Below are 13808 nucleotides of genomic sequence, written 5' to 3'. Positions count from 1 at the left end.
GAACGTCTCGAGATAATTCATCTTATTTTTGTAAACAAACAAAAGATTAACCAGATCCCATTAAATCCAGTAGACCAATAGAGGACGAAGTTCCATAGAGGTGTTTAGCCCACATAATGAGTATGGGGGGGAGGGGTCGTTGTGTTGATGTGCATGCCAAGAGTGGTTGGGAGGGGGGGTCCTGCTTTCTCCTCCCCATCGTTATTCATCTTCCTCTCTTCTTTCTCTATCTCTCCCCCTTTCTCTTTGTAGTATCAAAGTACAGTAGCACTCTTCCTCTCTTCCTTCTCTCTCTCTCCCCCTGTCTTTGTAGTATCAAAGTACAGTAGCACTCTTCCTCTCTTCCTTCTCTCTCTCTCCCCTCTTTCTTTGTAGTATCAAAGTACAGTAGCAGCACTCGTCCTCTCTTCCTTCTCTCTCTCCCCCTCTCTCTCCCCTCTCTCTTTGTAGTATCAAAGTACTGTAGCACTCTTCTCTCTCTCCTTCTCTCTCTCTCCCCTAGTATCAAAGTACAGTAGCACTCTTCCCCTCTTCCTTCTCTCTCTCCCCCTCTCTCTTTGTAGTATCAAAGTACAGTAGCACTTTTCCTCTCTTCCTCTCTCTCTCTCCCCCTCTCTTTGTAGTATCGAAGTACAGTAGCACTCTTCCTCTCTTCCTTCTCTCTCTCTCCCCCTCTCTCATTGTAGTATCAAAGTACAGTAGCACTCTTCCTCTCTTCCTTCTTTCTCTCCCCCTCTCATTGTAGTATCAAAGTACAGTAGCACTTTTCCTCTCTTCCTTCTCTCTCTCCCCATCTCTTTGTAGTATCAAAGTACAGTAGCTCTCTTCCTTCTCTCTCTCTCCCCCCTCTCTCTTTGTAGTATCAAAGTGCAGTAGCACTCTTCCTCTCTTCCCTTCTCTCTCTCTCTCTCTCTCTCTCTCTCTCTCTCTCTCTCTCTCTCTCTCTCTCTCTCTCTCTCTCTCTCTCTCTCTCTCTCTCTCTCTCTCTCTCTCTCTTTGTAGTATCAAAGTACAGTAGCACTCTTCCTTCTCTCTCCTCCTCTCTCTTTGTAGTATCAAAGTACAGTAGCACTCTTCCTCTCTTCCGTATCTCTCTCTCCCCCTCTCTCTTTGTAGTATCAAAGTACAGTAGCACTCTTCTTATCTAGTTGCCTCTTTCTCTCCATTTCTGACTTTTTCTCTACCCACCCTCCATCTCCCCTCTCTCCTGAGGGGCATCGTAAAATACCCTCCCCAGTATTCCCCCTCCAGTCCCCATGACCTGCGTCATGGCAGGTGTGTTGGGTTCTCGGTGTAGTAAAACTGTTGTGTTCTCTCGTTGCAGAGAAGAAAGGCAAGGCCAGCTGTTTCCAGTCCAGGGGCGCTGACGAGGAGGCTTGTGTGGCGGTGAAGATCGAACGCTCCCAAGGTACAATATCCTCCGTCACCTTCGCTCACCCCCCCCCCCCCCCCCCCGCTGTGGCCGATGTGGACCGATCCTCTGCTCCACCTCGCTCTTCACCGCCTTAGCTATATCATCTCCTGTTGTCCTATTTTCTCTCTCGATCTATCTGTGTTTTTAGTCAGTAGGCACCACCACGTGGTAGAGGGTAAAGCCACCTAAACACAAAATGGTCCGTATAATTCATCATTGCGATCAACACAGGCTTCATAGTTTTCCCCTGAATTACTTCATGAAGTGACAGTGATCGCCTGGAGTCTGCCTGATCGTGGAACCACTTCTGAGGCGATCGCTGTCACTTCATAGAGTAGCTCCAGGAAAAACGGCGATGCTTGTGTGTTCATCGCAATGATGAATTATTCTGACCAAAACAAACAGTACGGCTCTGTGACTTGTTTAAGGTTTGGACAACAATGGAGTTATATGACTTATGGATATGATCTATAATCTGGTGTTGGCTGGACCTGTAAGTAGGAGAAATGTATTGTTGGTTTTGGTCTTGTCTTTTCGTAGGCTATGTTGACAATTAGAAAAACATTCAATATAGGGATGGAATGAACTGGACTTTTGAAGAAGTCTTTATTTGTAGCACATTGCTACATCGTCATGCAGCCTACACACACACACATGTGATTGATTGATTGATTGATTGATTGAAAACTTTCTTAACAGATTGCAGAATGGGTACAGTACAGTACAGCTCAATACATACAATTGTTAAGGGGATGCAGACCAGAGAAAGACTTCCGTCTTGTTTACATCAGGGGTACCCCATTTTCAATTCATCATAACATATATGACATACACGACTTACAGATAGACAGTACTGCTACATCTATACATTTATGACATACCAGATTTGCAAATACAGTACTGTTTGTGATACAAAAAGAGTCTAGAAAAGAGAGTATATACAGATGGGCGTCACATAGGACACACACACACTGAATTTTTTGGGTTGGCGTGAAATCTCTGAAATCTCTCTGCGCTTGACCCATCCCGTTGTTCTTCCCCCCAAGGGCAGCCAGGAGCAGACATGGGTCGAAGTGCTCCTGTCCGTCTTCCTCAGGGACGCGACAGCGTTAGCCTTCTGTTATGCATGTTTTTCGCTGGGCTTTTCTTTTTTTGTAAGGGGGAAACCCTTGAGAGCACGAGGAGAACATGCAAACTCCACACAGAAAAGGCCCGGGAGATACCTGGCAACACGGCAACCTGGTCCTCAAGCGGGAATCGAACCCAGGACCTTCTTGCTGTGAGGCGACAGTGTTAACCACTACACCACCGTGCCTGATGCACCGATATAAAAATGTTGGCAGATACCGATAGCCAATATTAACATTTCTCTTATGGCCGACGATAACCGATATTACCAATGTCGATATGATTTGTATAAATAGATACAATTTCTATGATAATCACATTTAGTACATACTATTTTTGTAGATACTGAAACAATCTTAGCCCACAATCCTGTGCTGCATCATTGTCACATGCAAGTAACGTTACCTAAACAAACTCTGCGTGGCAAAGAAAAACACACAATGGCAACTAGACAGAAATTATCATCTCTATCATCCCTCATCAGACCGATATATGAAACAATCACTGATACCGGGTGATACCGATATGGTCACAGATATATCGTGAATCGGTGCGGCTGGGTAGCACAGCGGACTAAGCCTAATCTATCTGAGCCTTTGCACATCCAGCCTCTACTTGATCAGTTTCAGATCCAGACACTCATCTTAAGAAGCTCCTCAAAATGTATCTCGACTCACAGCTATTTACTCAGTCTGATAAGTGTTGTGTTTGTTTGAAGAACTTTCTTTACTCAGCTGTATTGAAACCTGCTATATAAACAAAGAATACTTGCTTGATTACTTACTTATTTACTTACATACTTACTTGCATATTTATTTACTTACTTAGTTGCATGCTTCTTTGCATGCTTGCTTATTTGTCTACTTACTTACTTGCTTACTTACTTAAATGCTTACTAGGGCTGTCAACGGATGTTCTATATTTGACTAAATTAATTAAATTAAATAACAAATTACATTCAATTGAAAATGTATATTTGATTGTGAAAAAAAGTTATGTCCAAACCACCATGTGCTGTTTATCTCATCATGCTCCATTGATGACTTAGAAGATTATCCAGGGCTCAGTGTTTGCTGTCGCACTCGCCTGGCACTGTCCACTGTGTGTGTGTGTGTGTGTGTGTGTGTGTGTGTGTGTGTGTGTGTGTGTGTGCAGGGGTGTAGCTCCAGATTCTGGGCCCCATGAACGAATGTATTTGTAGGCCCCCAGTGAATGCGAGCGCTCGTTAGCGCGCGAGCGGATTTTCTTTGGGCAATTTTTTTATTGATTAAAACGCATAATATGGTTTTTACCTATACATTCGGATCAGCAGTTCAGCACCTGCACTGTTGGTGGGTGAGCCTAGTAAAGGATGTCGCATTGCGTTCATCTTCAATGCAATGCAATAGTCTACCAAAGCCCCCCCTCTCTCTCTATATATCTCACACACACACACACACACACACACACACACACACACACACACACACACACACACACACACACACACACACACACACACACACTTAACAAACATAGTATCAATGAGAGCATCAATAATACACCTGAGTGATGTCTAGTACAAACAAAAAAAAACATTTTTTTTTTTTTTTTGGGCCCCCTTCCAGTGCTGGGCCCTTGGAATCATCCTAAGCTACCCCCCCCCAGCTACGCCCCTGTGTGTGTGTGTGTGTGTGTGTGTGTGTGTGTGTGTGTGTGTGTGTGTGTGTGTGTGTGTGTGTGTGTGTGTGTGTGTGTGTGTGTGAGTGTGTGTGTGTGTGTGTGTGTGTGTGTGTGTGTGTGTGTGTGTGTGTGTGTGAGTGTGTGAGAGAGAGATGAAGTAGATAGCTTGCCACAAACCATCTTAAGGTACAGGGCTTTTTAGCCTGTACTTTATCTGTCAACACCTCTGTGTCAAAGCAGTCAGGCTCTCTAGCAGTCAGGCGGGAGCGCGCGTGCACGTGACGTCATTAATATACAGTGCAACCACTTATGAAATCACCACTGCACTAGGGCTGCACGATTTTGGGAAATAATGTAATTGTACTTTTTCAGACAGATATTGCGATTGCGATAAAATGTGCGATTATAATAATTTAAAAAAAATGAAGCAGCCCCACATAGGTTTATTGTAAAATGTGGCTTGCATCTGGCCTACGCACTGGGTCTGTTCGGGACACAGAGCCTGAAAATGTTTCTTTTTACCTGGGAATCGATACCGGTACCCAACGGTACCTTTTTTCTGTACTTTACTCTCCCTTTCTGTAGTCTAAACTTCACAACACACAATCTAAAACCCCTTACCTCCCTCTCCCAAACCGTTCCTACAACAATAACAACAACTTGCAAAGGAGATCTTGTATCTCAATGGGACTTCCTGGTAAAAAAAAAACGAATAATAGTAATAATAATGTAAAAAGAAATTGCGTTTCTTTTGTTTTTTTATTTGCTAATTGCATCATTTCAAATCACGATTTCGATTTAAAATCTATGAATCGTTCAGCCCTACACTGCACCACTGGACGTCTATATCGATTTCACAATCGGTACAACTGAAACCATGTGTCACAATTGGGTGATTAATAAAGATCATTCCAATACGCCTCTTGTTCAGAGTAATAATAGTGAGTCATAAGACGTGTGAAATAAGGTGTTTTGGCTGGAGCTTGCTGAGCGGTGGCCTGCAGTATGTGGAAGTAGTACTATTATGTCGCTTTCACATATAGTTTGGTGGACTCTGTGCGATTCGGGGGGGTGAAGTTGCAACATTGTTGCATTCTTCATTTGGGTCGGTTTGCTTTCACACTGCAATTTGTCAAGTGCACCAAACTTTCTGAACAAGTGGCCACAAGCAGCTGTTTAATTAGCTCGTCTGACCATATTTCTATGGTCAGGGCTTTTACCTCCTCATTCGCCCACGTCTGTCCACGAGACATGTTCCACGCGTGCTTGTTTTGCAGTGCGCGTCGCGGTGTTTGTTTTGTTTCCTTCTACTCAAGATGCACAGTTTATCGGGTCACTTCCTATTTGGTCTTGCAGCTCTGGTGTGAACAGCTCTGGTGTGAATGCGACTTCTCCTTCTCCACCGCTATGGAGGGGTGAGAGGGAAGATGTTCTATATTTATACCAAGTGTGTGTGTGTGTGTGTGTGTGTGTGTGTGTGTGTGTACATACTGTGATAAATGAGTACTTCCTGTTTCCCCAAAAGTTTATTTTCTTTCTCTCTCACTCTCTCCACCTACCCTTCTCTCTTTTACACTTTTTATACTGTACTATACATATCTATCCCTCTGTCCTGTTTTGTTCATCCCTCCATCACTCCATCCATCTGGCATCTGTCCTTTCATCTCCCCCTCCCACAGGGCCTCCCTTCCTCTCCTTCTTCCTCCCTGTCTATCTCCCTCCTTTTCTACATCTGTTTCTCTGCTCATCTCTCTCTCACTCTCTCCTCCTGCCTGTCTTCCTTTTTCTCATTATCTCCATCTATCCCCCTTGCAGTTATCTCTCCTTTCTCTGTCCTATCTCTCTCTCTCTCTCTCTCTCTCTCTCTCTCTCTCTCTCTCTCTCTCTCTCTCTCTCTCTCTCTCTCTCTCTCTCTCTCTCTATCTCTCTCTCTCTCTATCTCTTTCTCTTTCTCTCCTTTTTTTTTACCTCTGCCACAGCAAGGCCAAGTGTGTGTGTGTGTGTGTGGTGCAGGGCTATCTCGGATAGTAATAGCCAGATCGCCATGACATTTTGATGTGCACATTCATTACCCCAAGAGGTAGAAACCTATTAATTTGAAATAAACAAAATAATAATAGTTAATTACAGCTCCATGAAATTACTTATAGGGAATGCTACCTTATCATTTAATTGAGCTGTGATTAGGGATGCTCGATAGTGGCTTTTTTACCGATACCGATATACCGATATTGTCCAACTCTTAATTTACGATACTGATATCAACCGATATCAACCGATACCGATATATGCAGGCCCCCCCCCCCCCCCCCCAAAAACGAATCATTTCAGGTAATTAACATTACATATCTCTTGTTGTGGAATTAACACAACATTATGCATACTTTTGACAATAAATAAAATTAGAATTAGTTCTTACTTGCTTGCCTAGGTAAATAAAGGTTAAATAAATGTAAAAATAAAAAAAATTAAATAATTTTTCTTTTGAAAACCGATAATTTCCGATATCACATTTTAATGCCAATATCGGTAGGCCGATAATATCGGACATCATGGCTCAATTGGCAGAGTCAGCGGGAGGGAAGCCGATGGGGTGGTATTCTGGTCGTTATAAACAGCGACTCCTACAGGTCGGTTAGGGCGCCTGCACAGCGAGGAAGGGAGATGGTGAGGGTAGTGTGAGCCTCCCACACGTTACACCTCACCAATGAGAGTCCGTGCTGGCAGGTGAAAAGAAGTGGCTGGCTGACTCTACATGTATCGGAGGGGACATGTGATTGATTGATTGATTGATTGAATTGATTGATTGATTGATTGATTGATTGAAAACTTTATTAACAGATTGCAGAATGGGTACAGTACAGTACAGCTCAATACATACAATTGTTAAGGGGATGCAGACCAGAGAAAGACTTTTGTCTTGTTTACATCAGGGTCCCCCATTTTCAATTCATCATAACATATATGACATACATGACATTTTCAATTCATCATAACATATATGACATACACGACTTACAGATAAACAGTACTGCTACATCTATACATTTATGACATACCAGATTTGCAAATACAGTACTGTTTGTGATACAAAAATAGTCTTGTTTACATCAGGGTCCCACATTTTCAATTCATCATAACATATATGACATATACATGACATACAGATAGACAGTACTGCTACATCTATACATTTATGACATACCAGATTTGCAAATACAGTACTGTTTGTGATACGAAAAGAGTCCAGAAAAGAGAGTATATACATTTGACATAGAAACTGTACATTGGAGGAGGTTGGGTAGGTGGGGGGGGGACTGTACATTGGAGGTGGTTGGGGGTGGGGGGGTTGGGTAGGAGGGGTGGGGGGGGGCACTGTACAACTGTACAAGCAAAACTGTACATTGGAATATTGACAAGACCATACTTGGTAATTTACTGTACATTGGAGGGGGTTGTGTTAGGACATTTACAGGGGCCAGTTTCGAATTGCAGTCTCCCGTAGGTGTTTTTTGAGAGTGTTTCTGAAAGTGGGTAGTGATTCACATTCCTTTACAGCTTTGGGTAGGGCGTTCCACATTGATGTGGCATAATTGTGAAACGTGTTTAGTCCCTTGTTTGAGCCAGTATCTATCAACCCTCCCTAGACTGACCAGCACATGCGAGCAACGACCAGGAAGGGGAGGGAGAATTGGCATAACGACTAAAATTTGGATGGGAGAAAAACACAGAAAAAACGGGAGGAGAAAAAGTGGATAAAAAAAAATAACTGTCAAACTAAATGAATGTGTGCAAAACAGTTTTAGAGTTTTTGGATGTGTGTGAGATTATGTGCAAAATAAATCAGCATTTTTAATTTTTGGTTTAAACCTTGGCGGGGGCATGTCTGGGTTACCAACTGGGCATTCTGGGCAAAAGGTCCTGAGAACCCCAGGTTTGTGTGTCGATGAATTACAACATCTCGTTAATTTCAGGTTGACTATGTGCCCATTCATGCTCTTTATGTGAAAGGGGTTCCAGTATACTGTTTAAAGTACAGGGGCTCCAATTCTGTCAGGGGGGCATAGCACTTTCTTACCCCAGGGGCCCCTTCTCTCTTTCCCTCTCGCTTCCTCCCTCTATCCCCCACGCCACTCCCTCCTCTTCTTCAATGCCAACCTCACCCCAGTTGCCAGTCATCCATGTCTGTCTCATTTCGTTGCGTCCCCCCCGCCCAAACTTTCCCTGTGCCAGGATGCCAGCCGAGCAGGTTGGGGGCATAATCTGAAGTTGTCCTGTGGATTAGAGGATGAGGCAGGGTTTAATCTGAAGAAAGTCTGGACGGTTCAACAGCAATGGCTAAATCCCTGTCATGTGCACTAACGGCTATACCTCCACGTCTGTTGTACCTGCTCACACACACACACACACACACACACACACACACACACACACACACACACACACACACACACACACACACACACACACACACACACACACACACACACACACACACACACACACACACACACACGTGCATGCACACACATACACACAAACAAACAGTCACACACATAGACACCATTGTGTGCTCATGCCAGTATTATCACTGTGATTAAGGCTGTGCCAAAACAAAGCAAAACATGTAGTTAGTCATCTCAGTGACTTATACTGTAGAGCAGTACATTTACATTTACATTTAGTCATTTAGCTGACGCTTTTATCCAAAGCGATTTACAAGTTCTGTACGACAAGTCATCAGGAAGGGTACAACTCTATCAGCTGAGTAACAATGTTCATCAAAGTGTTGTGTGCTACAGTGTAGGTTAGTTTATTAGGACAAGTGCATGACAGTAAGGTTAGTTAGGGTTAGATATATATTTAAAAATATATATATATATATTTTTTTTTTCAGATAATGGTTGAAGAAGTGCGTCTTTAGTCGACTGCGAAATATTGGACAGGTTTCGGCTGTCCTAACTGGGGTGGGTAGTTCATTCCACCATTGTGGGGCAAGGACTGAGAATAGGCGACTTCTCTTTGATGACCCTCCCAAAGCTTGGATAGAAGTAGGTCTGAGGCGGCCAGAAGATGCAGAGCGTAGGGGTCTTGGGGTGTGTAGTTAGAGACCATTGACCGGAGGTAGGCGGGAGCGGTTCCCTTTGCCGCACGGTATGCCAGGTCGAGGGCCTTGAAGCGGATTCATGCAGCAATGGGGAGCCAGTGCAGGTCCCTAAGAAGTGGGGTGACATGGGCCGACTTCGGTAGGTTTGAGAGATCAGGCAGGCCGCTGCGTTCTGATTGAGTTGAAGAGGCTTGGTGGCAGTGGCCGGGAGGCCAGCAAGCAGTGCGTTGCAGTAGTCGAGGCGGGAGATGACTGTTGATTGGACGAGGAGTTGGGTGGCTTCTTTTGTCAGGAAGCGGCGGATCCTTCTGACTTTGCTCAGGAGGAATCTGCAGGTTCTGGTTGTCGCTGCGATGTGAGCAGAGAAGTTCAACTGGTCGTCGAGGACAACACTAAGGTTCTTGGCGGTCGGGGACGCGGTCACAGCTGCATTCTCAACTGTGATGGAAAGGTCGGTCAGGGGGGAGGATTTGGCCGGCAGGTGGAGCAATTCTGTTTTGCTTAGGTTCAGTTTGAGGTAGGGATGCCCCGATCACGTTTTTTGCCACCGATACCGATCACCGATCGTCGTGAGCCATATCGGCCGATACCGATCCGATACCGATCGTTTTTGATTAAAAAGAAATTAAAAATTATTTTATATAATTTTTTTTTTTTTTTTTTTTATAAAATATATATATTATATAATTAGACTTGTACTTGTATTATCTGCGAGACATCGCCACCACGCAACAAGTCAAAATGCTCGCTATCTCCACTGTCTGTGTGTACATACTCTGCTTTGATCAAATCACATTCGGCTCTGCAGATTTACCCTAGGCTCTGCAGATATACCCTACTCCCTCAGCTATCCCCGTTAATGACTGCGACGCAAGCCGGGCTTCGAATATGCATCGAATGAGTGTTATAAGACATTGATATCAGGAGCTGTCTGTAGCTACTGCTAGCCGGAAATATAACGTTAAGACAACGCCTCAGTGAACTATTTAGTTGAATGGGACATTTCGTTTTGAACAGTGAGCTAAGCTAACGTGAGCTAACAGAGGTATCATACACTAGTACTAGATAACTAGACTATTGCTGGAGCATTTGTTGATATCAGGAGCTATCAGTAGCTAGCCGGCTAGATACCGTTCAGTTAGACAATGCCTCATCATGTATTAAACTAAAAGTGAATAGTTGACTGGGTCATTTTGTAGCGGTAGCTAACGTTAGCTCATGGAGGTCCCGTCCCACTAGACTAGACTAGACCCGTGTTTACATGCGTGCGGGAGGAGCTGGAGGAGGAGCAGACGCGCAGCACTGTGTGCAGCTCCCGGTGTCTGAGACAGAACTCAGCGAGTGAGATCTGTTTTGACGATCGGCGAAAATAAAACAGTAACGATAGCTAGGTAGCTAACGTTAGCTCAGGTCGAATGCACTATCTAGACTCAGCGTGTTTACAAACTCTACACGGGTACGGGCGGGGCTAGGGAGGAGGAGCAGTTTGCAGGTCCTGTGCGTCTGAGACAAGCGAGTGAGATATCCACTTGATCAGTTTCCGCGATCGGCGAATATGACTCATTATCGGAATTCCCCGATCGCATATTTATACTGATTATCGGCCGATAACGATCGATGGCCGATCGATCGGGGCATCCCTAGTTTGAGGTGGTTGGTCGTCATCCAGGCGGAGATGTCGGACAGACAGGCAGAGATCCGCTCAGAGATGTGGATATCTGAGGGAGGGAAGGAGAGGAAGAGTTTAGTATCATCGGCATAACAATGATACGAGAAGCCATGAGACGTGATAATGTTACCCAGTGATTTAGTGTAGAGGGAGAAGAGAAGGGGTCCTAGGACCGAGCCCTGGGGGACACCCGTCCGCCTCCATGACACTTGGTAGGAGCGGTCATTGAGGTATGATGTCAGCCATGTCAGCGCAGAGCCAGCCACTCCCATCCCTGCGAGGGCCGCGAGGAGGATCTGATGGTTGACTGTGTCGAAGGCTGCAGATAGATCTAGGAGAATCAGGACAGAGGAGAGGCCTTTCTCTTTTGCTAAGTGAAGGGCCTCTGTCACCGCAATGAGGGCCGTTTCTGTGGAGTGGCCAGTCCGGAAGCCAGACTGATTAGGGTCTAGGAGGTCATTCTGTAAGAGATAAGCAGTAAGTTGGTTGGATACAGCACGTTCAAGTGTTTTAGAAAGGAAGGAGAGAAGAGAGACAGGATGATAGTTGCCTATGATGATGGGGTTCAGTTTTTTTTTTATGAGCGGCGTGACTCTGGCTTGTTTCAGGGAGGTGGGGACCACCCCCGAGTTGAGTGAGGAGTTGATGGTTGCAGTTAGGAATGGGAGGATGTCTGGTGCTATGGTCTGGAGGAGTGGGGAGGGTAGCTGGTCCAGCTGGCATGTGGAAGAGAAAGATGACAGAGTGAAGGATGAGGTTCTCGATTCAGTATTTGGAATGGGTGGGGGTTGGGAGAAGGAGCTGCGGATGTTCTCCACTTTTTCCTCAAAGAAGATCGCAAAGTCTTCGTCAGAGAAAAATGAGGGAGGAGGGGGTGGGGGGGGGGGGGGGTGAGGAGGGAGGACATGGTAGCATGCAGTTTGCGAAGGTTCTTGGCAGAGGCCTCGATCCTATGGTGAAAGAAAGAAGCTTTGGCATTAGTAATGGTTTTGGAGAATGTTAACAAGAGGTTGTGATATGTGTTGATGTCAGCAGTGAGGCGTGACTTTCTATACTTCCTCTCAGCCGCTCTCAGGACCTGTCTTTGTTCTCTCACTGCATCTGTCAGCCATGGACTGGGTGGGGAACGGCGGGCTGAGAGGAGGGTGGAGGTTGCCATCTCTGTGGGGAGAGCAGAGAAGGTGTCAGTAGAGGTGGTAGAAACAGACAGTGTGGGTGTGTGTGTGTGTGTGTGTGTGTGTGTGTGTGTGTGTGTGTGTGTGTGTGTGTGTGTGTGTGTGTGTGTGTGTGTGTGTGTGTGTGTGTGTGTGTGTGTGTGTGTGTGTGTGTGTGTGTGTGTGTGTGTTAGTGTGTGTGTGTGTGTGTGTGTGTGTGTGTGTGTGTGTGTGTGTGTGTGCGTGTGTGTGTGTGTGCAGCAGATGACTCCGTATTGAGCCGCAGTAAGAAGTCCTACTGTATTTGCACTTCCCAAAATGGGAAATTATTCTGATGCGTCTCCGCTGTATGTTGTCAGAGTATCTGGCTGGTTCGTATCAGTACAGCACAGCGTGATGTCATCAGGGTCCTAGAGAAAAATCATGTCTTTGCCTTTGCAAAACGTGTTGTGAGTCTAGGGCCGATTCAAACTACTGACTGACACATCATCAATAACATGTCGATGGCGGTGGTGTCGCACTGAATTTAATTCGATTTAGAAGGAAATATATATATTCGGTGGACTCGCTCCAGCCCTGTTGTAATGTGTTACCTTGAAGCCCCGTCAGGTCCCTGCCAACAACAAGCCTCCTGGAGGTCTGTTCGCGAGCTGAGGACTCACTGGCCTCCACTCTGCTCCTAGAAGTTTGATCCACGTTGCAACATGTAGCATGCTTTTTGACGTTTTTAATAGAAAAGTTATCAAAAAAAAAGGGAAATAGTCGGCCAATGGAAGGCTTATATACGCTCTCAACATCCTGTGAGTCAGATAGTGGACTGTCAATGGAAAGAGAACTTGCAATTCATACGTTAATGATAGAAGATTATTCAATTACAAAATCTTGTACCAAAAGCAGTTCAACATTAGAACATTCGGGGGAGAAATGTACTTCCTGTATTGTTTGAGTTGACAGTGAATTGGAGGTTTTATACCTTGGTTGAAAACCTGACATGAATAAAACATGTGATGATGAGGTTGCTGGGGAGGAATCCTACCTCCCTGGTCTTACTGGAAAATACTGTACGTGTCATTCCTTCTGTTCCTCCACAGCTGACAGATTACCTCTGGCAGTCTGTGTGTGTGTGTGCATACATGAAACTGGACTTGAAGAAGTCGTCATGCACTGTACATCGTCATGCACTGTACACACACATACGACGACACATACAGTAGGACACACACACACACGCACACATTCATTTATTTTGGGTCGCCGTCGAAATTAATCCTCTCTGCACATGACCCATCCCGTTGTCGTCACCCCCCCCCCCCCCCCCCCACCCAAGGAGCAGACATGCGTTGCAGCATGGGGTCGCACCCAGGGACCAATCCAAGTGCTCCTGTCCGTCTTCGTCAGGGACGCGCTAGCGATCTGATTTGCATGTCTTTTCCATTGTTTCTTTTTTAAGGGGGAAACCCTTGCGAACACGGGGGAAAACATGCAAACTCCACACAGAAAGGCCCGGGAGATGCCCCACATGGGTACCTGGCAACCCGGCAACCGTGTATTGAACCCAGGACCTTCTTGCTGTGAGGCGACAGTTTTAAGCACTACACCACCGTGCCGTACAAGTGGGTGTTTGGTCACACATGTTTATACGTACTATGTGTTAGGGCTGGGAGGTATATGTTT

The 13808-nt window shown here is 45.3% G+C and overlaps 1 protein-coding gene across 4 annotated transcripts in view; it reads left to right on the top strand.

The window, feature by feature from the left end:
- The window catches only part of LOC311245628 (FYVE, RhoGEF and PH domain-containing protein 4-like), a 281410-nt gene that overhangs the window by 160178 nt on the left and 107424 nt on the right, over positions 1-13808 (top strand). For all 4 annotated transcript variants that reach the window (XM_084335538.1, XM_084335541.1, XM_084335539.1 and 1 more), the window contains exon 2: positions 1325-1408. In XM_084335538.1, the coding sequence (XP_084191664.1) occupies positions 1325-1408 (84 nt within the window). The remainder of the gene's footprint in view (positions 1-1324; positions 1409-13808) is intronic.

Source organism: Notolepis coatsorum (genome assembly GCF_963971535.1).
Source record: "Notolepis coatsorum genome assembly, chromosome: 18".
Classification (NCBI taxonomy): domain Eukaryota; kingdom Metazoa; phylum Chordata; class Actinopteri; order Aulopiformes; family Paralepididae; genus Notolepis; species Notolepis coatsorum.
This window is presented reverse-complemented; position numbering and strand designations above follow the sequence as displayed.